General features: G+C 39.0%; 1 protein-coding gene across 1 annotated transcript in view; it reads right to left on the reverse strand.

Moving 5' to 3' along the window:
• The window catches only part of LOC137652497 (condensin-2 complex subunit H2-like), a 42833-nt gene that overhangs the window by 13002 nt on the left and 5756 nt on the right, over nucleotides 1-24075 (reverse strand). Inside the window, exons 2-13 of the mRNA XM_068385942.1 lie at nucleotides 19339-19485; nucleotides 18285-18410; nucleotides 14582-14814; nucleotides 13196-13409; nucleotides 12524-12620; nucleotides 11631-11784; nucleotides 10406-10574; nucleotides 9456-9590; nucleotides 6430-6640; nucleotides 4517-4698; nucleotides 4217-4336; nucleotides 2651-2764 (exon numbers count right to left, since the gene is read on the reverse strand). Of these exons, the coding sequence (XP_068242043.1) occupies nucleotides 2651-2764; nucleotides 4217-4336; nucleotides 4517-4698; nucleotides 6430-6640; nucleotides 9456-9590; nucleotides 10406-10574; nucleotides 11631-11784; nucleotides 12524-12620; nucleotides 13196-13409; nucleotides 14582-14814; nucleotides 18285-18410; nucleotides 19339-19449 (1866 nt within the window). The 5' untranslated portion in view covers nucleotides 19450-19485. The remainder of the gene's footprint in view (nucleotides 1-2650; nucleotides 2765-4216; nucleotides 4337-4516; nucleotides 4699-6429; nucleotides 6641-9455; nucleotides 9591-10405; nucleotides 10575-11630; nucleotides 11785-12523; nucleotides 12621-13195; nucleotides 13410-14581; nucleotides 14815-18284; nucleotides 18411-19338; nucleotides 19486-24075) is intronic.

Here is a 24075-nt window from a genome sequence, read left to right on the forward strand (position 1 = left end):
ACCGCAGGGCGATGGTCCTCAAATGAGCGCTGACGCTCGGAAGAGAGCTGACGAGCAGGAGAGCGCTGGCGAGGGGGGCGAACCTCAGGAGAGAGCCGACGAGCAGGTGAGCGTCGGCGAGCAGGAGATCGTCGACGAGCAGGAGATCGCTGGCGAGCAGGAGAGCGCTTGTGCGCTGGCCCTGCTCGCGTAAGGGAAGAATCCCTTAGCCCCGAAGGGACCGTTGCCCGTCGGGTGACGAGTTCTCCAGAAGGCGAAGATCCGGCAGGAGATGGAGAGCGGTCCGCAGAGAGGTTCAAGGAGGGCGGAGTAGTCGGTTGAGGCTGACGAGGAGAGTCCCCCCCGGAGGACGAAGACCCAAAAAGGCGCCTCTTAGTCCCCCTGTAAGGGGAAGGGAGGCCCTTGTGGCGTAGAGGGCGGTGAGCCTTACGGCGGAGGCGGCCTCGGGGGAGATCGTCGGGACCATCGGTCCTCCGAAGGGGAGTCTCCTTCAAAACACTTCCCTCAGAAGGAAGCTGGGCAGCCGTCGAGACCGAAGGACTCACTTCCCCCTTCGAAGGATGCACGGAAGGAGGAGGAGAGCCTAGAGCACCATCACCAGCAACAGCACCTGCGTCGGAAGGCCCAGCCACGTCGGAGGCCTCTGTCACCACGACGTCGACAATAGACAGAGGGTCTACCTCCGCTACCACCGGCGACTGTTTAACAGCGGCCCCCAACGAGACAAGGTCAATAAGAGCGACCCTGGAGGGCAAGCCCTTAAGCCCCAGGGACGACCAAATCTGCAACAGATCATCACTGGATAAAGTATTATTATCAATAACCTCCCCCGGAGGAGGAGGGGGAACCGCCTCGCTATGGGAGGCGACGCCCTCTCCCCCCACCGAAGGTAGGGAAACAGAACAAGGGCCTGCGCTCCCACTCGGACGACTCTCCTTAGGAGGCGGACGAGGGGGAGCTTCGGAGGAGGTTTGGGCGGCGGAAGAAGAGTCCCGAGAACCTTCCTCCTTCAAGGCTAACCCCGGAGGAGAACGGTCTCTCTTGGACTTCTTCTTACGCCGACGGCCAAACCTCTCCCACTGGGAGGCAGACCACTCCCTACACTCACGGCACATGTTATCCTGGTCGCACCGTCGGCCCCGACATTGAGGGCAGAGGGTGTGAGGATCCGTAATCACGTCCGACATGAAAGTCCCACAAGGACGGCCGGCAACTCCAGAGCATGTCCGCATATTAAATAAAAGAAAATAACTGAAGGTCAACTTCCAACCAATCACACAAGCTGTAAAGAAAAAGAAGAAAATTAAAGGCTGTCACGAAGGCGATGAACAGACACGTCTGATCACCGCCGAGCCAAAAGTGAAGTGAAGCAAGTCACCGGTGTGTGGAGGGGGGAGGGGTAGCAAGCTACCCTTCCCCACCCCCCGCTAACTAGCGCGGGGGTAATTAACCCTCGTTAAAAACTATTGGCTCGTCATTTCAGCTGCGCTAAAAGTAAACCCTTTGTAAATAGCGTGGTTTGTATTTCGGTTACGGAACAAATCAAAATTTATGAAAAGCTGAAACAAAATATAAGTTAAAGGCAAGGCAGTAAACAAATGCAGACGATATAGTTAAATTTAATCTTTGATCACTGTATTTAATTCAATTATTTACTTTACGCTTGATACTAATTCAAGTTTAAAACAATCAAATACTGTGAAGAAGAATAGGACAACGCCCTAGAAGACCACATATACATATGAGAGCCCAAGTCCTCTCTCCATCCCAACTCGAACCAGGGAGGGCAAGGCAATGGCTGCTGATGACTCAGTAGGTAGACCTGTAGGCTCCTCCAAACCCCCATCCTTAGCTCACAAGGATGGTAAGGTTGCAGTGAACAAAAGAACTAACAAGTTTGAGCGGGACTCGAACGCCAGTCTGGCAATCGCCAGGCAAGAACGTTAGCAACAGGCCGCCACAATATGATAATGTTTATTATTACCCAGCTTGAGGTGTTGAAGAATGACTTCCCAAAAATCTGGCAAAATTATTAATCTGGGTCGGCTCTTGAACTGAAGGGGTCAGACTATTGATGGAGGATCAGTACTTACTAATCAGGAATGTCAACTATTCACAAGAAATATGAGGAAACTGTAAGGGATAGCTAGGACAATAAAACAGAGGGTGTGTACTATTAAGGAAAACTTTAAGGGAGAACTAGGAAAATAAAACACAAGATGTGTACTTTTAGGGAAAACTTTAAGGAATAACTAGGACAATAAAGCACAGGATGTGTACTTTTAAGGAAAACTGTAAGGGATAACTAGGACAATAAACCACAGGGTGTGTACTATTAAGGAAAACTTTAAGGGATAACTTGGACAATAAAACACAAGGTGTGTACATTTAGGGAAAACTTTAAGGGATAACTAGGAAGGTAAAACACATGGTGTACTTTTAAGGAAAAATAAGGGATAAACAGGACAATAAAACACACGGTATATACTTTTAAAGGAAAACTGTAAGGGATAGCTGGGACAATAAACCACAAGGTATGTACTTTCAAGGAAAACTTTAAGGGATAACTAGGACAATAAACCACAGGGTGTGTATTTTTAAGGAAAACTTTAAGGAATAACTATGACAACAAACCAGGGTGTGTACTTACAAGCATAAGGCAAGAAAGGAAGAGTCTAGACACTTCTGGTGCGTCTTGATTTTTGGCAACTGTCTGGAAAGGAATAGTTTGTTTTCTTCCATTTTCTGGAAAAAAACTTAGGACCTGCAATATAAAGAAAAATCAAATCAGAAAAATACTATTAAGTAGATCTATGTTTATTATTATTATTATTACTTGCCAAGCCACAACCCTAGTTGGAAAAGCAGGATGCTATAAGCCCAAGGGCTCCAACAGGGAATAGCCTAGTGAGGAAAGTAAATAAGGAAATTAAACAAGAAGTAATCAACAATTAAAATAAAATATTTTAAGAACAGTAACATTAAAATAAATAAAGGCCAAATTTATAAATGTATTATGGAAAACATTAAAATAAATAGAGGCCAAATTTATAAAAATGGAATTATTTAAATTTCTTGACTAATTTAAAGTAAAAATTTACTTGATATAGTATCATTATTATTCAAGGGAGGCTATTGATTAGCCCAATAAGTCAAACTCGACTTTTAAAAAATTGGCACGATTAACATCGAATAGAAAAAATATTTATATGAATGTTAAATAAATGAAAATATACATATTAATATGATGGGATAACACTTGCATTAATTTACCGCACAAATAAAGGTCACTCTAAGTAGTCTTGTTTCCAAACTAGTGACTGATGTCTAAGCAACAATAAAATCAGGTTCCATTTGATCGATTTCTCTCTCGACCTTATCTGGTCTTGGGGCCTTTATCACACGACCCTTGTTTCTCCTGAATCACATCAACATTGGATCTGTTTAACCCTTTAACCCCCAAAGGACGAACTGGTACGTTTCACAAAACTCATCACTTTACCCCCATGGACGTACCGGTACGTCCTTGCAAAAAACGGCTTTTTACATTTTTTTTTTGCATATTTTTGATAACTTTGAGAAACTTTAGGCATTTTCCAAAAGAATAAGACCAACCTGACCTCTCTTTGATGAAAATTAAGGTTGTTAGAGCAATTTAAAAAATATATATTGCAAAATGTGCTTGGAAAAAGAAGAGAAAAAAAACATGCCTGGGGGTCAAGGGTTGGAAAGTTCCAAACAGCTAGGGGATAAAAGGGTTAAGAGTGGCAAAGGATATTCACAGATCCTCTAAAAGATTCGGGTACCCCTAATCTGATAAACAGTACGACATATTGTAACTAGCAATCCATTTTAAAAATAATCCCAAAAAGGATTAAACCAACATTCCCAGTCAAAATTGCAGTAATATATGCATAAGATTAACTACAAATGACACAAGCTCTTAGAATGGAAGTCATTCACACCTTAAGGTATATATTTACTAGAGAGAATTTTCTTCATCTTATAAAGATGATATAACTACTAAATTTTAAACCAATTTGAGCAGTGCAATCCTCTTAAAACATCAAGTTTAACTTTATGATACAAAATCCAGCAATCAGCCTTATGGATTCCAATAGTTCAGGAATAAAACATGTCCCATTTATGATTCAAACTGCAGCTTTAAAAGTAAAAATAATCAATAAAAAAAGACTTAACACAGTAAACAACTTACCTGAGATCCATAACTATGGATATCAAACTCTCGTCTCCGTTCTTCCTCTTCCAATTTTGGTAAAATAGCTTCTCTCCATTTATTTACTCTCTTGGTCAAGTCTGACGAATTAATGTGATCCTGCAGAGAGAAAGTATTTACAGTATAAAGGGATTTTGACGAAGGAAAAATCTATTTCTGGGCGAGGAACCTGTGTCGCTCCGTGAAATGCTCCCTAAAGCACCATTTATAATAGCATGCATATAACACATGTTGTACGACCACTATAAAGCTTTAATGATTTGGGAACTAGTGTCTTACCTGAGCATTAGTGATATACTCCGAAACCCACTTCTGTACCAATGCCTCATATTCACTTCCTGGTTCATCGAACTGGCTTTCATTGAGTCTCTTGTTCCCTTCTACGGGATTTGGAAGATCCGTTGTATCGTGAGGATTAGGGAACAACAAAGGAGGCTGAGGTACATCATCGCCGTCATCATCTGTCGAAGCAAAATACCTTCATTAGTAGGTTTAATTACACTCCTACAAAATTAGTCTTGTTAAGCGATTTTGACGAAGGAAAAATATATTTCTGGGCGAGGGACCTGTGTCACTCTGTGAAATGCTCCTTATAGCCCCATTTCTAAGGTATAAATACTGCTAAATATACCAGAGAAAAAAGTTGCATGGAATACCAGGAATAAACCCAGCTCGCTCACTCTCTAATAGTGTCGGTATAGTAACTGGGGCGTGTTAGAACCACTACCAGAGGTCCCTCACCAATTAGTCCTCTCCTTCCTCAATATCCCTCGATACTACGAGGTGCTGTTCTACATCCGACTACTGCCCGCTACTACTACTACTATCGCCCCCCCCCCCCCCTACCATTACCCACGCTTCTTCCCTCATTCCTTTTCTAGCACCGTGATATCCAGATCCGTTTAGATTACAGTATAGTTGAAAAACAGTATTCAAGAATTGTATCTATAGTAATCCACAAGGGGACGTGTCATTTTTGTGCGACTTATGAAGCACAATTTAGACTATACTGAACAATTCTTGCACTAATTGTCATATTCCAGTTGCATTGCTTCTAGCCTTTTACCTTTCATCCGTTCCCCTTTGTTCTCTACCAACACATTTGTTCAACTTTCCATTGATTTTATTTAAAATTGAAAAAATATAAGCCATTCCACTAATAAAACTAGTTTGCCAATTATACTGCATTAAAGATATTAATATGGAATTTTTATGATAAAACAAAGTTTTATGAATACTTACCTGGCAGTTATTTATATATTCATGATATCTCAGCTATATATATATATAACTGCCAGGTAAGTACTATTCATAAAAATGGAGTTTTTATGATAAAACAAAGTTTTATGAATAGGGCTTACCTGGCAGTTATATATATATAGCTGAGATATCAGCTATATATATATAACTGCCAGGTATGTACTATTCATAAAAATTCTTGATTTAATTCTAGAAAAACCTAATAAAAAATTAAGAATGTGGTAATATATATTGGAAGGTTAGAAATAAAAGCTACAATTAAAGAATCACTGTCAAGGAAAAAATAATTAGTGTGGTCCTACAAAAATACTTAATCGAACTCCCCATAACAGTACAGTACTGAAGAAATAGGATATAGAGAGAAAATTATTTGTACAGTAGTTATAAAAATATGTAAAATTTTTCTTTAAAAGAAGGAATTACCAATCATCAAGAATTCTAATGCCTATCATATTAGTGTCATGTATGTCTATAGTCCATTTCTTTTAGCGATGCATATTTGCACCGACTCGCGGCAGTGCCCTTTTAGCTCGGAAAAATTTCCTGATCGCTGATTGGTTAGAATTATCTCGTCCAACCAATCAGCGATCCGGAAACTCAGAAACTTTTCCGAGCTAAAAGGGCACCGCTGCGAGTCGGTGCGAATATGAATCGCTAAAAGAAATTACATACAGACATACATATACCAAAGGCACCTCCCCCAATTTTGGGGGGTAGCCGACAACAACAAGAAACAAAACAAAAAAGGGGACCTCTACTCTCTACGTTCCTCCAGCCTAACCAGGAACTCAGCCGAGTTCAGCTGGTACTGCTAAAAGAAATTGACTATAGTTATTATGACTCCTTATACTTACGTAGCTACAGTATAATGTAACCATGGAAGAGGAGACGTACCATAATACTACTCAAAAAATGAATGTCTAAGAACCTACCCAAGTCGACGGCAGCATCATCGTATGGTAAGTCCTCCAACTGCTCATCTAACTTTTGCTGCAATTGAGTCTCTTCATTCACCTTCTGCACCGCTTCCTCAGCATCTTGGGCCATTCCATCCTTCAATAAATCCTTAACTTTCTTTTGTTTAGAAAGATGCAATCTTTTGGTTAACTCTTTGTTAGCTTCTTCACTAAGCTCAGGTGGTACCTGAAAAAGATAGATTTGAAAAGTAATGTGTGTTGTTCCTAGCGATAAAGAATTTGTGAAACAGCCATTAAATTATTAAATTTAAAAAGTAATTTGTGTTGTTCCTAGCTATAAAGAATTTGTGAAACAGCCATTAAATTATTAAATTTAAAAAGTAATTTGTGTTGTTCCTAGCTATAAAGAATTTGTGAAACAGCCATTAAATTATTAAATTTAAAAAGTAATTTGTGTTGTTCCTAGCTATAAAGAATTTGTGAAACAGCCATTAAATTATTAAATTTAAAAAGTAATTTGTGTTGTTCCTAGCTATAAAGAATTTGTGAAACAGCCATTAAATTATTAAATTTAAAAAGTAATTTGTGTTGTTCCTAGCTATAAAGAATTTGTGAAACAGCCATTAAATTATTAAATTTAAAAAGTAATTTGTGTTGTTCCTAGCTATAAAGAATTTGTGAAACAGCCATTAAATTATTACAACAAGGTAGTTGGTCAACGATAGGAAGCGCGAGGTGGAAGCACGAGGTGAAAGCGCTGAATACCTGCCTGCCATAGAATTGCTATTTTTATCATTAGGTTTATAATTGAAGGGGATGGTTGAGGAGGTAAATTTTATCTAATAATCACACTTGTATAGTGAGGAAAAATACAAATTTCTTTAAAAATTGTATTTTTTTCCTACTAATACAAACCCTTCATCCTTTAAAATAGGGACTTGCTCATTGGTGGGAGTAAGTCACCTAGAAACAAACTGGATGGTTTATTTCTTCTTAGTAACATACGGGTGCAAGTGAGGCAACTCCGACATAATGTTAGGACATTGGTCAGTTCTGGCTTAACGGGAAGCAACTACTGGGATACAAAAAACCTCTTTCAGCAATGGAAATGATGCTAGTGGCATCAAACAAGGCAAGATAAAAACGTTTGATAAGCGACCCATCCTTCCCCTTACCAAAAGGACAGAAAAGTTCTTTCTTAAAGAAAGGGGCTTCACCACATAACTCACGGTTGCGACTGCTGCATCTCCTCGAGAGGGTAACAAGAGGGAATAGAGCAAGCCCTTCTACCTCACATCGATACTCATGTCAAATACATTACTTTAGAAATGTCCAACGAAGGGACTAGAGGAAGCAAAAGAGATTGCAGATTGGTAGTGGAGGAAGAGAGAGGGTGAACTCTCCTTCACTTGCCAAGCATTCGTTCTTGTTGTTACAGAGGAGTCGTAATCTGGGCTACTGATAATGACTGCATTACCTCTGAGGAGGAAGCTACAAGATCTTCCTTCACCACAACACAAACAACCTTTAAAGGGCATTTTGTTACAAGACGACCACTGGAAACACTCACAGACACTGCAACATTGGATCACCACCTGATGAACACTATCAGTGCCGTGAGAGCCTCCCAGTCAAATGATTTTCACTATCAGGCACCAAGGTACAGGCAAGACACTGTTCGAATCTGTAACTCTCCCCTCCCAAGGCAGAAAAACTACTACAAAGTGAGACAAGTTATGTTTCGTTCATTTTCCTGATCTGAAAAGTGAGAAAAACACTCCTGGGAGGGCTGCTTAAAGTCACCCCTTCACAAAGGTAGTGTACACAATACATGGGGGTTTCAAATGTACCCCCATTAGGATAAAAATTAACTTCACTACATGCTTGCCTTTCTGTGCACTTTCACTTACAAATGTGTAGACAAAAAAAAAAAAATATCATCATTGAATGTAAGAAAATACCCAAGTCATGAGACCACATTGGTGTCTAAAAACATTGCAGCCAAGGACAAAAGTCTCCATTCTGAGACAGGCAGGTGTGTGGGGCTTCTACTCGTGCTAACTGCCGTTAACCAACTACTGTACTTTGTTCATAATTCAATGGAAATTCCAGTACCCCTGAAGATATATCCATTTTTTAAGGGACTCATTTACTGATTCCATTTATCATTCTAAATGTCATTCATGTATTCTTTTTTAGCCCTTGTTATACTTCTAAATCACAAACTGTGCTTTTCTTTCCTGGATTGACTTTACTACTGCTTTAGCAAAGGTGAGTGACTTAGGTGCTTGTGTTCAGTACTGTATATATGTGTGCTCTGACTTGCATCAAAAGGGCGTAGAAATCTCTGTTGAACCCCAAGGACCTACTTTATATATAATTTCTTAGCATAATTATAACATTCGGAACTGGTTGGAACAACTGAAAAGATTAGTTATAATTTGATTGAAAGTGACTATTGTGATGGCACATAGAAGTACTATAGATTCTCAGGTTATAATGGAGATACAATCCTATGACGTGTGAGTTTGGATGATAGCAGGCACACACATTAATACCGTACTTCACTTAAGCACCCATGTCACTAACCTACGTAGATACAGTAGAGTAAAATACAGATATAAAAACACGCTTTAGAAAACAGAAACATAACCAATACTATAAAACATGAATATAAAATGATGTGGGAGATGATGAATGGAGAGTTATTGAATTAAAAGCAGAAGATAGAGTCGACTGGCGAAATCTAACCGAAGCCCTTTGCATCAATAGGCGTAGGAGGTGATGATGATGCTGATAAAATGATACATTTAAACTTACCAAAGTAAATAATAAAATTCTTCTATGGGAGAAAAGTCGTATTCAAGGGACTTTGTTAGTAGAAACTGTCGTAATGCAAATACAGTACTTACTATAACTGATGGGAGTTGGGTTGAATTATTTCATCATTGATAAAACAAAAGATACACGATTACGAATAAATAGAAAACAATTGCTTATTCAAGATTACGATTTAATATATAGAACACAGAAAAACTTACATTTTTGTTGTTTGCGTCGATTATATTAGCCAAACTTTTTGATATATACGACTCAACGGATGGTAGAGTTTTTTCATTTTGCTTGTTATCCGACTCTTTTTCATCATTCTTACTTTTTCGACGAGATCTTGTGGACTGAAAGGAAAAAAAATATATGAGTTAATTCTTAACCATGTATGAGAGAGAGAATGAGAGAGAGAGAGAGAGAGAGAGAGAGAGAGAGAGAGGCATAGCATTTCTGTAGTATACTGTATTATACATTTAGAGCACGATAATAGTACTGTATTAATGGATATATCTACGGTATAAGTAACAAAGGCAAAAGTAAATTAACATCTGTAGAGTTTAGGGTCTCCTATTATCTGTAGAATTCCATACCCTGCAGATGAGGATGGCTAACAGTATTAAACCTTTTATCCTCAAAGGACGTACTGGTCCGTTTCACAAAACTCATCCCTTTACCCCCATGGACGTCCCGGTACGCCCTTGCAAAAAAACTGCTATTTACATTTTTTTTTGCATATTTTTGATAATTTTTTGAGAAACTTCAGGCATTTTCCAAGAGAATGAGACCAACCTGACCTCTCTATGATGAAAATTAAGGCTGTTAGAGCAATTTGAAAAAAAATATACTGCAAAATGTGCTTGGAAAAAAAAAAAAAAAAAAAAAAAAAAAAAAAAAACTGGGGGTTAAGGGTTGGAAAGTTCCAAATAGCCTGGGGGTAAAAGGGTTAAGGAAGCAGTAAATGAATTTCATTATAATGATTCATTCCTTATAAGAAACTCTACTTTTCTTATCCATCGTTACTATGATTTCTTTATATCTTCAACAATTAGAAATACAACATAGAACAAGATATAGAGAATCCATGTTAACTACAAAAAGAAAACTAAAAATGTTGAGAGAGAGAGAGAGAGAGAGAGAGAGAGAGAGAGAGAGTTAACCTTACTTTCTGCGTTTTCTGGTGACAATTACACGGCATAGGTTTCCGGAGACGTCCTGCTCTTACGGGACGCTTAGCTGGAGCCTCTGCGTGTGGATCTATTGGCTTCCATGGCTCACTCAGCTTCAAAGTGACAACAGCCTCCTTTTCTCCACCCCGTTTTCTTAACCTATAACTGTAGGACAAAATTAAATTAATTTTAAAAAACCAAAAAGCATGTAAAGAATTTTTTTTAAATATCCAAGCAATGTACAGAGTGCCCCTAAACCTTTAGTTTGGATTATGTAATTTTCTTGTAACAAAATATTTCAGTTTTATTCTTAATGGATTATTAACTGACCAAGACACCTGTCTCTTGTTAGAATTAGATAAAAAATTGAATATGGATTGAGAGAGAGAGAGAGAGAGAGAGAGAGAGAGAGAGAGAGAGAGAGAGAGATATATAAATTGGCTATAAAGTGTTTCTGTTATAGGTTGTTCTATTCCAGGACTCGCCGCCACCAACCCCCAAAGCTGAAAAACCACGAAGTAGATACAGAAAACTAGAAAAATTTTCCATCATTTTCATAAAAGGTACATATTTTTTATTCTCTTCATACATTCAAGCTTTTATAAACATTCGAATTAGTCTCATAAGCTTTTAAAGCAAAAACTTACTTCTACCGTAGAAAAATTGCTATGTGTATACATTAATGAAAAATTTAAATCTGAACACTAATTAGCCGTGTGCAATACTGCTTGGCCAGACTACATTGTCAACCAAACATAGATGTCCGTTTATTGTGGACAACAGGATTGGCAAGTGCTTGACTTCTTCAAAGTAGTTACTATACGTTATTATTATTATTAGCTAAGCTCAACCCTAATTGAAAAAGCAAGATGATATAAGCCCAGGGGCTACAACAGGGAAAAATAGCCAAGTGAGGAAAGGAAATAAGGAAATTAAAAAATAATAAGAAATAATGAACAATTAATAAAACATTTTAAAAACAATAATGACTTAAAGATATTTCATATATAAACTAGAAAAAGACTTATATCAGCCTGTTAACATTAAAACATTTGCTGCAAGTTTGAACTTTTGAAGTTCTACCGATTCAACTACCCGATTAGGAAGATCATTCCACAACTTGGTCACAGCTGGAATAGAACTTCTAGAATACTATGTAGTATTGAGCCTAATGATGGAAAAAGCCTAACTACTAGAATTAACTTTGTATGTAATGCTTACCGTCCATTTGGAAGATCGATGACATCAATGTTATTGTTTTCTTTCTCTTCTTTATCTTTGTTGGCCTTTTCTTCATTCTCTAATTCCATTGGCTGAGGATTTTCATTTGGCGGCTCAACCGCTCCTTCTTCTTTGTTAGCTTCCTCGGGGCCATCTATGGAATAACGTCAAGTGAGGAATATTTTATCAATGCATTTAAAAGATAAAAACTTGGCCAAAAAAAGTTATAATAATGCACTTGCAAATAATAGAATACAACTTTGTTAATTTAGTTATGGTTAATAATAAATTCTCCCTATAGCAGTGGTTCTTAACCTGTGTTCGATCGAACCCCAGGGGTTCGGTGAGGCAGTTTCAGGGGTTCGGCAGAGGCATCAGCAAATGTAAGATTGATTTGCAATAAGGATTCGTTATGTTTTTGTGTGAGGTTCATATTGTTGATTTTGTTCTTTGAACACAGTGGTTCTGTGTGCAAATGATGCCTGGTTAATATTGTGCACTAATAAAATATATACCTGTCTTGAATTTGAAATACATGTTGATATATTTAGTTATAACTTTCTTCTCCTTTTCCTATTCTGTTTACCTATATTATATATATATATTTCAAACTATGAAGAGTTCGATTAGTGTAAATATGACACTTGTGGGGTTCAGTACCTCCAACAAGGTTAAGAACCACTGCCCTATAGTGAGGTACCACTTATGGATGTTTTTCAAGCCACACTGTACATGGTAGTAAGAATTGTAGCATCTCTTTAATACCCAATGCATTGCTTTCTGTATTTTCCCTTTCATCTATTACAGCTTAACAACCCAACATTAACTTTGCAAACCTTTAATACTTTCACTTGTCATTTCAGACATAAAAGAGAGAGAGAAATGAGCATTACTTTCTTGTGGTGTCTCGGTTTCTGCCGATTCCACTGGTGACGGAGGCGCATCATCTACAGGGGCGTCAGGCAAATCACTTTCATCCTCCGATTCCTCCTGTAAAGATCGAGCGAATAGTGCAAAGAAATATTCAAACATTTACGAACACAAGTTACATGAACCATAAACTCTTTATCTCTTGGAACAAAACTACAATACATATTTAAAAATGATATTTGGATGTTAATGTTAGCCTTTTATATAGGAAACACTTTCCAACCTACCTCAATAGTTTATCTGCTACTTATTCATAGAAAATTTTCTCCTTAAATGATTTATTTTCAATTTCTCATTTCCAGTTAACACTACATAAACTATATGCGTATTTCTGTTTTTTTTTTTTTCCTATACAGTTTTGGAGTTTAAAAATAAAAAAATCTAATATTCTCCAAGCACCAAATCTCAAATTATCTTCCTACATCTCTCTCATATTCTATTTTTACAGACTTACTTATTTCTTCGTCGATGTCTCACAGGATGTAGATACAGGAGAGGGGGTTCCCAGCCCCCTCGTCCCGTCCCTTTTAGTCGCCTCTTACGACACGCAGGGATAACGTTGGCGCTATTCTAATTTTCATATGCCCCCGCGGCCACAGGGGGCATATAAATGTATGTATGTACTTATTTCTTACCTCTAAAATATTTGCTGGCAGATGCGCATTGTCCTGTAGGAGTTCAGATGGAAGTTCTAAGCACAACATTCCTCTCATAGTCATGTATGAGCGATTAATTCTAAAGTCATCTTTTGCACCAAACATTTCATTGTTCTTCATAAAAAGATTTATACGATGCTGGGACTTCTCTCCTTCTTTTTCGACGAGATGGAGGGGCGTAGCTGGTAAAAACCTGTCATGAAACAAAAACCATTTAAAATAGTCCCCTTTCCTTAATTATCTTCTAAATCCTGTTAACCTTCATATATGGGGAATTATTAGTACATAAAAATGTCACTTTTCCATTCGCAAATTTCTAAGAAGTGAATGTCTTAACACCAAAGTTCAGATAATGTAGTCTAGAACTCTAGTCAATAGTAGCATTCATGTGATATTCATAAAGATATAACGCCTAATAAATCCGTATTGGGCTGCACTGAAATGCAACGAATACAATCATTTTCGGTACACCTTTGACCATAACCTGGTCTTAAATGGAAATTCACATGCATTCATAAGTTTTGAAGGCTTTGAATCCTTGCTTGCTGCCTATTCGGCAATGCCCCATTTATGTCATTCTTTACATGATTTAAAAATTTCTACTTTATACCAATACTTTCCCCCGGTGAGTTACTGTTCTTGCCCGCTAACTGATAAATATAAGAAGGTTGTCGACTTACAAACTTTATAGGCTCCAAGAAGCTGTTTGTAAATTGAATTGTTTGCAAGGAAAACTTTGTTAAATTTCGGCACGGTACGTCTTAACTTAACTCTTTTACCCCCAGGCTATTTGGAAATTTCCAACCCTTAACCCCCAGGGGTTATTTTTTTTCAAGCACATTTTGCAGTATATTTTTTTTAAATTGCTCTAACAGCCTTAATTTTCATCATAGAGGTGTCAGGTTGGTCTCATTCTCTTGGAAAATGCCTGAAGTTTCTCAAAAAAATTTCAAAAATATGCAAAAAAAAATTTAAATAGCAGTTTTTTGCAAGGACGTACCGGTACGCCCATGGGGGTAAAAGGATGAGTTTTGTGAAACGTACCATTACGTCCTTTGGGGGTAAAAGGGTTAGCACACACGCCTACAATTTTCCATCACAAAAGTAAAAAAAAATAGTCCCGTATCATATGAAATAAATATCAGGTTATTGTAAGTGTAGTTTTGCTTACTGTATGTTTATATAATATTGTATTACTACAGTATTTCATTACCCTGCTATAGCAGTGTATAATCTTTTGATACAATACCTGAAATTTATGATTTCAGCTGAAATTGTGTTTGTATCTACGAGCGTTTGAAAACTGCGAACCTTCTAATTTTCTTAACTCTAATAATCTCATATTCAACAGCAAATAAAACTTACTTGAAACCTTTCCTTTTACTATCCTCCTCATCGGCATCGTCCTCATCATCTTTCATGTCGATATTTCTCCCTTCGGAGATTTCATCGACAGAAGTGAAATCCCGCGTTGCATCCATGTTTGCCCTTCCCCCTCCCGCATCCTTCGTCCCAGCGGGACCTTCGGACGCCTCTACAGTACGTCGACTCGACAATAGATCCAGCATCTGGAGGACCATTTGCCACAAGAATTCAACCTAATATAAAAATATAAAAATTAATAATTTTAATTATTACCCCAAGATTCATACTACAGGGTTATATTTTCTATACAAGTTATCATTGTCCCTCCAGTGATAAGATTCACCGCAATAAAATAAAAATTAAAACAAGATTGATTCATGAGTTTTATGCAGGAAGGGAGGCCGAGATGGTATGGACACCTGATGAGGAGAGATGAGGACCACGTTGGGAGACATACTATGGAGATGGAGGTTCAAGGAAGAAGAAGAAGAGGGAGACCAAGAAAGAGATGGAGGGACTGTGTGAGAGGAGACTTACAGGAGAAGGGGATTGATGAGGCAGAAGCGCAGAATAGAAAAAGATGGAAACGGCTCATCCGCAACGGCGACCCCATATAAAAATGGGAACCAGCTGGGAAGAAGAATTCATGAGTTTTATGTCTACATCCCTCCTCCCTGCTTTCCACTTTAATATACAGTAATCCCTCGCTATATAGTGGTTCCCCTATCAATCCTTCAGTACATCGCAGAATTAGAAAAATAGTACATGTAAATCCATATTACGCACCCTTTCACATCGTGGGTTTCCGAGGGCAGATAAATTTGATGTTTTTCATATTCAATTAATTATTTTTATACTGTAAATAGTTATTTTTTGGGTTAAAATAAATACTCGTAAATGAATTACAGTAATAAGGCATATACAGTACTCGTAAAATACTTGAAATCTTGCACATTGTATGAGCAAAAAATTTTCCTCCATAGAAAGTTATTTCATCATGCATCTAATGTATCATGAGAGTACCATTTTTGAGACCAAAATTACCACTTTATCCCCATCAGCTGTCTTCAAAGGAATAAGAAGCAGGAACGTATAGGGGCACTCGAAGGTGATAGGATGCGTAATGGCTCCTTATTTATCCTTCCCTTTAGTGGATTAGACTGGGTAAGGTCTGTTTGGGGTACAGATATCTATGGTTATCTTAGGATACGTCCCTGATTATACACGATATCTTCGGATGGTCGTTTCTGGGGTTCCAACGACAGTAATTCTCTTGTAATATCAATCGCAGAAATATTATACTGTATTAGTTGCCAGAAGGAACTTCCATCAGGACGACATGGCTTTCTCACCCAAAAATAGATTTTTCCTACGTCAAAATCCCTTAAGTAGAATATGACTAATACATTACTACCTAAAAGTGGAAGAAAAAAATCAATAATTTCCTAAGCTTTGTAATCAAGCATCGTAAAGGTAAAAACTATAAAATTATTGTGCATTGGCAACAGGGATGATACACCTTTAAACCTCGATATACTAATAACATCCACAGTAAAGGAAATTTGAGTAAAATAATTCTACTAAAAACTACAAACTTTTATATAAAATAAAAGTGATAGTTCAAGTACAGCAGTAATTATTCAGTATTTTCCATTAATTAGCCAATTTGGAAACCGTAGACAGTAGTCTCGTCGAAGAGCTTAAAAGCACAAACAATGGAAAAGAAGTACATTCGCTATTTCTCATTTCGTAATACGATACTATGTGTGGGGTAATAAGAAGAGATAAGATACGGAATGAGGTAATTAGGTGTACCACAGGAGTTAGAAAACTATCATATAAGATCCAAGAAAGTAGACTGAGGTGGTACAGTCATGTCATGAGAAGAGATGAACAGTACATTGGGAGGAGAGTAATGGAAATGGAGGTACAGGGAACGAGGACAGGGAGACCAAAGCGAAGGTGGATGGACTATATCAAGAATGACCTTCGATCAAAGGGATTAACCGGTGATGAGGTCTGGGACAGAGGTAGATGGAGAAAGCTGACCAGAAACATCGACCCCACACAGAAGTGGGAAAAGATGTAGACAAAGAAGAAGAATACGATACTATGTGAATATTGCATGCATTATTAATGGAAACAGTTAAGTGAAACATGTTACTAAAATCCTGTTTATTTTATACAGCTGTACTTTTTGGCCACAATAAATGGACATAAATATTAGGTCAACAGCGTAGTTAGGCCGAGCAGTACATAAGTTAACGAGTGTTCAGATTTAATTTTTTTCATTTATGTATACGTAAAGATGTGTCTATACTAAAAGCAATTTTTGGCGTATAAAGTGTTTCAAGGGTGTATATTACAATTATGTGTGTTGAACAAAAAAACTATTTTTAAAGTATTTTACAGTATGATTTCAGAATAGCTATCAACAGCTGTTAAAATTTGGCGAGATGTCAGTAGTTAGTTCCCACTTTGATCTTAAACCTAAGACTTGCATGGTAGGTTTCAAAGGTTTTAAAGGCAGCTTATGATTATTATTATCATTATTACTAGCCAAGCAACAACCCTAGTTGGAAAAGCAAGATGCTATAAGCCCAAGGGCTCCAATAGGGAAAAATAGCCCAGTGAGAAAAGGAAATAAGGAAATAAATAAATGAGAATAAATTAACAATAAATCATTCTAAAAACAGTAACAACATCAAAACAGATATGTCCTATATAAACTATTAACAACGTCAAAAACATATATATCATATATAAACTATAAAAAGATTCATGTCAGCCTGGTCAACATAAAAACATTTGCTTCAACTTTGAACTTTTGAAGTTCTACTGATTCAACTACCCGATTAGGAAGATCATTCCACAACTTGGTAACAGCTGGAATAAAACTACTAGAGGAAAGGGACACTAACATTACCCTGGGTAGCAGGACAATACCCTAGAGACTGACCATATATCTATACGATCATCGCCCAAGCCTCCTCTCCATTCAACCTAGGACCAAGGAGGACCAGACAACAGCTGCTAACTCAGCATCCTTAATTCGCAAGGATGGTGAAGTTACAAACACAAGAAACTATCAAGCAGCACTCGGACCCAAGTCCAGGAGATAGCCAGGTAGGGACGATTCCAATAGGCCACCACAAGAAGGGTAGTGTAACTTTCCCAAGACAGATGTTTGGCAAGGTCACCACCAGGGACTGGTAGATGGTCCAGGAAGAACCTTATCCATGAGGAGGACATGTTGTCACTTATGAGAAATGGATTTGCATACATTTTGCCATCCAGAAGATACTCCTACACAAAATAAATTTTAAAGTAATTAGTATTTTCCTTAACTATTCAATCCTGAAACCTATTATAGCATGTGGACATCTGCAGGTTTGTACAGAAAGGTGTCACACAGCTGCAAATTCCTCCTTCCTTCTAAATATCTTTTGCACACGACGATTTCCAGGTAAATTCATCTAAAAGAAAAAGATTAAAACAGCGGCAGAAACCAAAGTGGGAGATCAATGGCATGGCGGAAGGGTGGGGCTTACCGGCCACCTTCCAGCAAACTACCGCTAACTCATTAAGTTTAAAAAGAAAGCATACTCTTATTAACAGACAAAGGTTTGTATTCTTGCAGAAACCAATATTCTGCACATAGGATAAAAACCACAACAAGGTAACAAACATTGCCATAACATACCTTTTTACTATACACTGTAGCTGAACCTTGAATCAACATCGCTGCTTCAGCAAAATTCATCATGGTTTCCCCTCCATCAAAGGTAATTTGAACCTCTGCTAACTCCTCCAAGTACTCTTCTAGATACTACGGAAAAATTTTAAACAATTTTTAGCATTGATTAATACAAACTTCTTATTGATGGAAAACAAAAACAACATTGTATTATATTTCATCTTATATGTAAGATGGAACAACAGGACTATAATCTAAAACATACCTAAAAAGATTTCTAGAACTGTCAATGGGAGGGACTTGGAAGACTGAAGCAGTAATAATGAAAAAGAATATAAATAACATGCACCGTTTCAATACTATCCTACAAGTCACATGTCTAATATATCCAAAGTGCGAGCTTCTTGACCTATCGAATATCCTTAGTCCCCAATTTGATATGCTGTATACTTTATTTTATCACCTGAACAATTTCAGCATTTGAAACTTCTATTTAGTTCCTAAAGCGGACGTCAACAAGTGGCACATAAGGTATAGGGGATCTGTCTCCTGATAACCACCTAACAATGAGGCATTTAGAACAAGAAATATTTCAATAACTGAAGACATATCTAGCTAATACTGAACTAGGATATTAAAACAAAATAAATGAAGAAACCCAAGCACTGTATCAATATTCACAGGTGGTTATTTATAAATTACATGAAATAGATTTGGTAAGGATAAATTTTAAGTTCCTTAACTATGAATAGTGTACTAGAGTAAAATTAAGGTACAATAACATATGTAAAGATTCACTGCTTGCTAAAATCAAACAAAATGAATGGGCCAATGTTAAGAGATGGGACATTCCCATATAGTTTCAGACATAACTGTACCCCTGATTTTCTTATCTTAGGAAGAACATGTCAGAACTTTTTATCAATATTTGTCACCACTATACTGTAATAATATTTATCTAATGTGAACAATGTTGAATATATGATTATTGTATTTAACAATTTAATCAAAACAATAAGAATAACAATGATGCAACATAAAATGAATCTTAGAACCTTACTTTAGCTATATCTACTTCCCAGTTCTTGGTCAGGTCACGAATTGGATTGAGAAACACGGAGAACCGTGCTTCAAGGTCCTGGGTGGGGGACGACTGTGGGCCTCGTGGCATTTTGGCAAAAGCAGGAACGGCATGCACTCACCAAAACTGTTGAATAAGACAAGAAATTATTATCTATCACATGGCGTATAAAACTAATTAGAGAACGCATTTCTTTCATATGGATTGGATTGAATTTAAGTATTACTGTATAGGCTAATAACCAAATTCTGCGAAGTTTATTCAGAGCCATAATGTTAAACATGTTAAAAATAAATAAAAAAAAAAATTATTAAATGGAAAAATATTCATATTCCTAAATATAACTACAGGTAAAGTGGAAAACACATGTACACTTCATTAAAAACACACATACAGTGAACCCTCGCTACTTCGCGGTTCGACCATCGCGGATTCACCACTTCGCGGATTTTTTCCATAACCCATATATATACAGTAATATATATATATATATATATATATATATATATATATGTATGCATGTATTTATGTATATATGTAGGTATGTATATGTGTATACATATAAATATGTTATTTTCATTAGTAAAATAAATTTTTGAATATACTTACCCGATAATCATGTAGCTGTCAACTCCGTTGCCCGACAGAATTCTATGGAGGGATACGCCAGCTATCACAATACTAGAAGGGGGTGTACTTACCAGCGCCACCTGTGGCCAGGTACTCAAGTACTTCTTGTTGACACCTCCTCAATTATTCCTCGGTCCCACTGGTTCTCTATGGGGAGGAAGGGAGGGTCAATTAAATCATGATTATCGGGTAAGTATATTCAAAAATTTATTTTACTAATAAAAATAACATTTTTCAATATTAAACTTACCCGATAATCATGTAGCTGATTCACACCCAGGGGGGTGGGTGAAAACCAGTGTACAAGATTAAAGGATAGCTAAGTATCCCATATTTCATATAACAGTTATCTCAAATAACAATGAAATAATAAGTACCTGGTAAGGAAGTCGAATTGAACCGTTACTCTGTCTCTTTTTTAAGTTCGTCTTCCTTACTGAGTGCAGCGTTCCTCTTGGAGGCTGAATCAACCCAAAGGTGCTAAAGTATACAGGGCTGCAACCCATACTAAAGGACCTCATCACAACCTTTAACCTCGGCGCTTCTCAAGAAAGAATTGACCACCCGCCAAATCAACAAGGATGTGGAAGGCTTCTTAGCCGACCGAACAACCCATAAAAAGTATTCAAGAGAAAGGTTAAAAAGTTATGGAATTATGGGAATGTAGTGGCTGAGCCCTCGCCTACTACTGCATTCGTTGCTACGAATGGACCCAGGGTGTAGCAGTACTCGTAAAGAGACTGGACATCTTTGAGATAGAATGATGCGAACACTGACTTGCTTCTCCAATAGGTTGCATCCATAACACTCTGCAGAGAACGGTTTTGTTTGAAGGCCACTGAAGTAGCCACAGCTCTCACTTCATGTGTCCTTACCTTCAGCAAAGCAAGGTCTTCTTCCTTCAGATGAGAATTTGCTTCTCTAATCAGAAGCCTGATGTAGTAAGAAACTGAGTTCTTAGACATTGGTAGAGAAGGCTTCTTGATAGCACACCATAAGGCTTCTGATTGTCCTCGTAATGGTTTTGACCTTCTTAGATAGTACTTAAGAGCTCTAACAGGGCAAAGTACTCTCTCTAGTTCGTTCCCCACCATGTTGGACAGGCTTGGGATCTCGAACGACTTAGGGTAAGGACGGGAAGGAAGCTCGTTTTAGCCAAAAAAACCGAGCCGCAAGGAACATGTAGCCGTTTCAGATGTGAAACCTATGTTCCTGCTGAAGGCGTGGATCTCACTTACTCTTTTACCTGTTGCTAAGCACACGAGGAAAAGAGTTTCTAATGTGAGGTCCTTAAAAGAGGCTGATTGGAACGGTTCAAATCCTGATGACATTAGGAACCTTAGGACCACGTCTAGATTCCAGCCTGGAGTGGACAACCGACGTTCCTTTGAGGTCTCAACAGACCTAAGGAGGTCCTGTAGATCTTTGTTGGAGGAAAGATCCAAGCCTCTGTGGCGGAAAACCGCTGCCAACATACTTCTGTAACCCTTGATCGTAGGAGCTGATAGGGATTTTACGTTCCTTAGATGTAACAGGAAGTCAGCAATCTGGGTTACAGTGGTACTGGTTGAGGAAAACTGCATTGGCCTTGCACCAGCTTCGGAAGACTTCCCATTAAGACTGATAGACTCTGAGAGTGGATGTCGTCCTTGCTCTGGCAATCGTTCTGGCTGCCTCCTTCGAAAAGTCTCTAGTTCTTGAGAGACTTTCGATAGTCTGAAGGCAGTCAGACGAAGAGCGTGGAGGTTTGGGTGTACCTTCTTTACGTGAGGTTGACGCAGAAGGTCCACTCTAGGAGGAAGAGTCCTGGGAACGTCGACCAGCCATTGCAGTACCTCGGTGAACCCTTCTCTCGCGGGTCAGAGGGGAGCAACCAACGTCAACCGTGTCCCTTTGTGAGAGGCGAACTTCTGAAGTACCCTGTTGACAATCTTGAACGGCGGGAATGCATACAGGTTGAGATGGGACCAATCCAGCAGAAAGGCATCCACGCGAACTGCTGCTGGGTCTGGAATCGGAGAACAATACAAGAGGAGCTTCTTGGTCATCGAGGTAGCGAATAGAACTATGGTTGGCTGACCCCACAGGGCCCAAAGTCTGCTGCAAACATTCTTGTGAAGGGTCCACTCTGTGGGGAAGGCCTGACCCTTACGGCTGAGGCGATCTGCCATGACATTCATATCGCCCTGAATGAGCCTCGTTACCAGCGTGAGCTTTCGATCTTTGACCAAATGAGGAGGTCCCTTGCGAACTTGAACAACTTCCTCGAATGAGTCCCTCTCTGCTTGGAGATGTAAGCCAAGGCTGTGGTGTAGTCGGAGTTCACCTCCACCACCTTGTTAAGCTGGAGGGACTTGAAGTTTATCAAGGCCAGATGAACTGCCAACAACTCCTTGCAATAGATGTGAAGTGTCCTTTGCTCCTGATTCCATGTTCCCGAGCATTCCTGTCCGTCCAGTGTCGCACCCCAGCCCGTGTCCGATGCGTCCGAGAAGAGACGGTGGTCGGGGGTCTGAACAGCCAAAGGTAGACCTTCCTTGAGAAGAATGCTGTTCTTCCACCACGTTAGAGTAGACCTCATCTCTTCGGAAACAGGAACTGAGCCCGTCTCTAGCGTCAAGTCCTTTATCCAGTGAGCAGCTAGATGATACTGAAGGGGGCGGAGGTGGAGTCTCCCTAACTCGATGAACAGGGCCAGCGATGAAAGTGTCCCTGTTAGACTCATCCCCTGCCTGACTAAGCATCGGTTCCTTCTCAGCATGCTCTGGATGCATTCTAGGGCTTGGAAGATCCTTGGGGCCGACGGACAAGTCCGAAAAGCTCGACTCTGAAGATCCATACCCAAGGAAACAATGGTCTGGGATGGAACGAGCTGAGACTCCTCAAAATTGACCAGGAGGCCCAGTTCCTTGGTCAGATCCATAGTCCATTTGAAAATCTCAAGACAGCGACGACTTGTGGGAGCTCTTAAAAGCCAGTCGTCTGACGGAGCCGGACACAAGATCATGATACTGCTGCACAGTCTGTAAACTGTCAATCATGGGCAAGCGAGGAAGTACAGTGACAACCCGAATCTGTCTAGACTATCTGGGTCGTACAGACAACTCCTTAACGGGTTGCTGAGGTTGCCGCACTGCGTCACAACAAGTCCCTTCTGTTGGTTGTTGAACGTCTTCCCCGTGACACATTGACTCCGTAAACAAAAAATCCTCTAACAAGGACTAAGCTTGGACTGCATGTCATGCAACACAGCTCAAGGTCTATGGGAGCAGGTGTGGTAACAGACGGGATTAGCGGCTGAAGTGGAACCATTACCTTCCCTGTAAGCATGTAATGCTTAAATAAAAGTCCATAAGAGGTTATGCAGCTAAAGGCTCCCTCCAAATGACAGAGTCCTCAAGGGAATATCAGAAGGAGGGAGAAAAGAACTTTCTCATCTACAGGGACCTTATCCTAGAAAAGCTAAGTTCTCTGAGTGAGGGTTCACTGGTGTAAAAGCAGCAGACTAGAAGGCAACGTTATGAAACTGCTTGACAGTCTAGTGAGTTGGCAACAACCCAAGATATGTTGAGAAGCATGCGGTAAGGTATGCAGAGCATGATGAATGCAGAGTATGCTGTATGCAGAGCATGCTGTATGTAGAGCATGTTGTATGCAGAGCATGCTGAATGCAGAGCATGCTGTATGCAGAGCATGTTGTATGCAGAGCATGCTGAATGCTGAGCATGTAGTAAGCAGAGCCTGCTGTAAGGAAAGCAGAGCGTGTGCATGGCGTTTAACATTCTTAGAAATTCCATGACCAGTGCTAGAGTGCTTTATGCATGCTTGCATGGGGTTTAAAAATCAACATAATGTTTACCTTACATTCATAACTCATGATTCATATTTTTGCCATGGTTTGAAAATGGAGGTAAGGTATGCTGAACAGCAGAGTCAGAACGAGCTGGAACAACAACAGTGGAAGGTGCAGAAAGTTCCTGTTCCTGTGGAATGAGTGGAGCGTGAAGAGACCGAGGTTGCGCAGAACAAGGTAAAGTTCCCGCAAGCAGAGGTGTCTGAGGTGCAGGAACAGGGTGCACGGGTTGA

This window comes from Palaemon carinicauda, chromosome 13 (assembly GCF_036898095.1).
Source record: "Palaemon carinicauda isolate YSFRI2023 chromosome 13, ASM3689809v2, whole genome shotgun sequence".
Classification (NCBI taxonomy): Eukaryota; Metazoa; Arthropoda; class Malacostraca; order Decapoda; family Palaemonidae; genus Palaemon; species Palaemon carinicauda.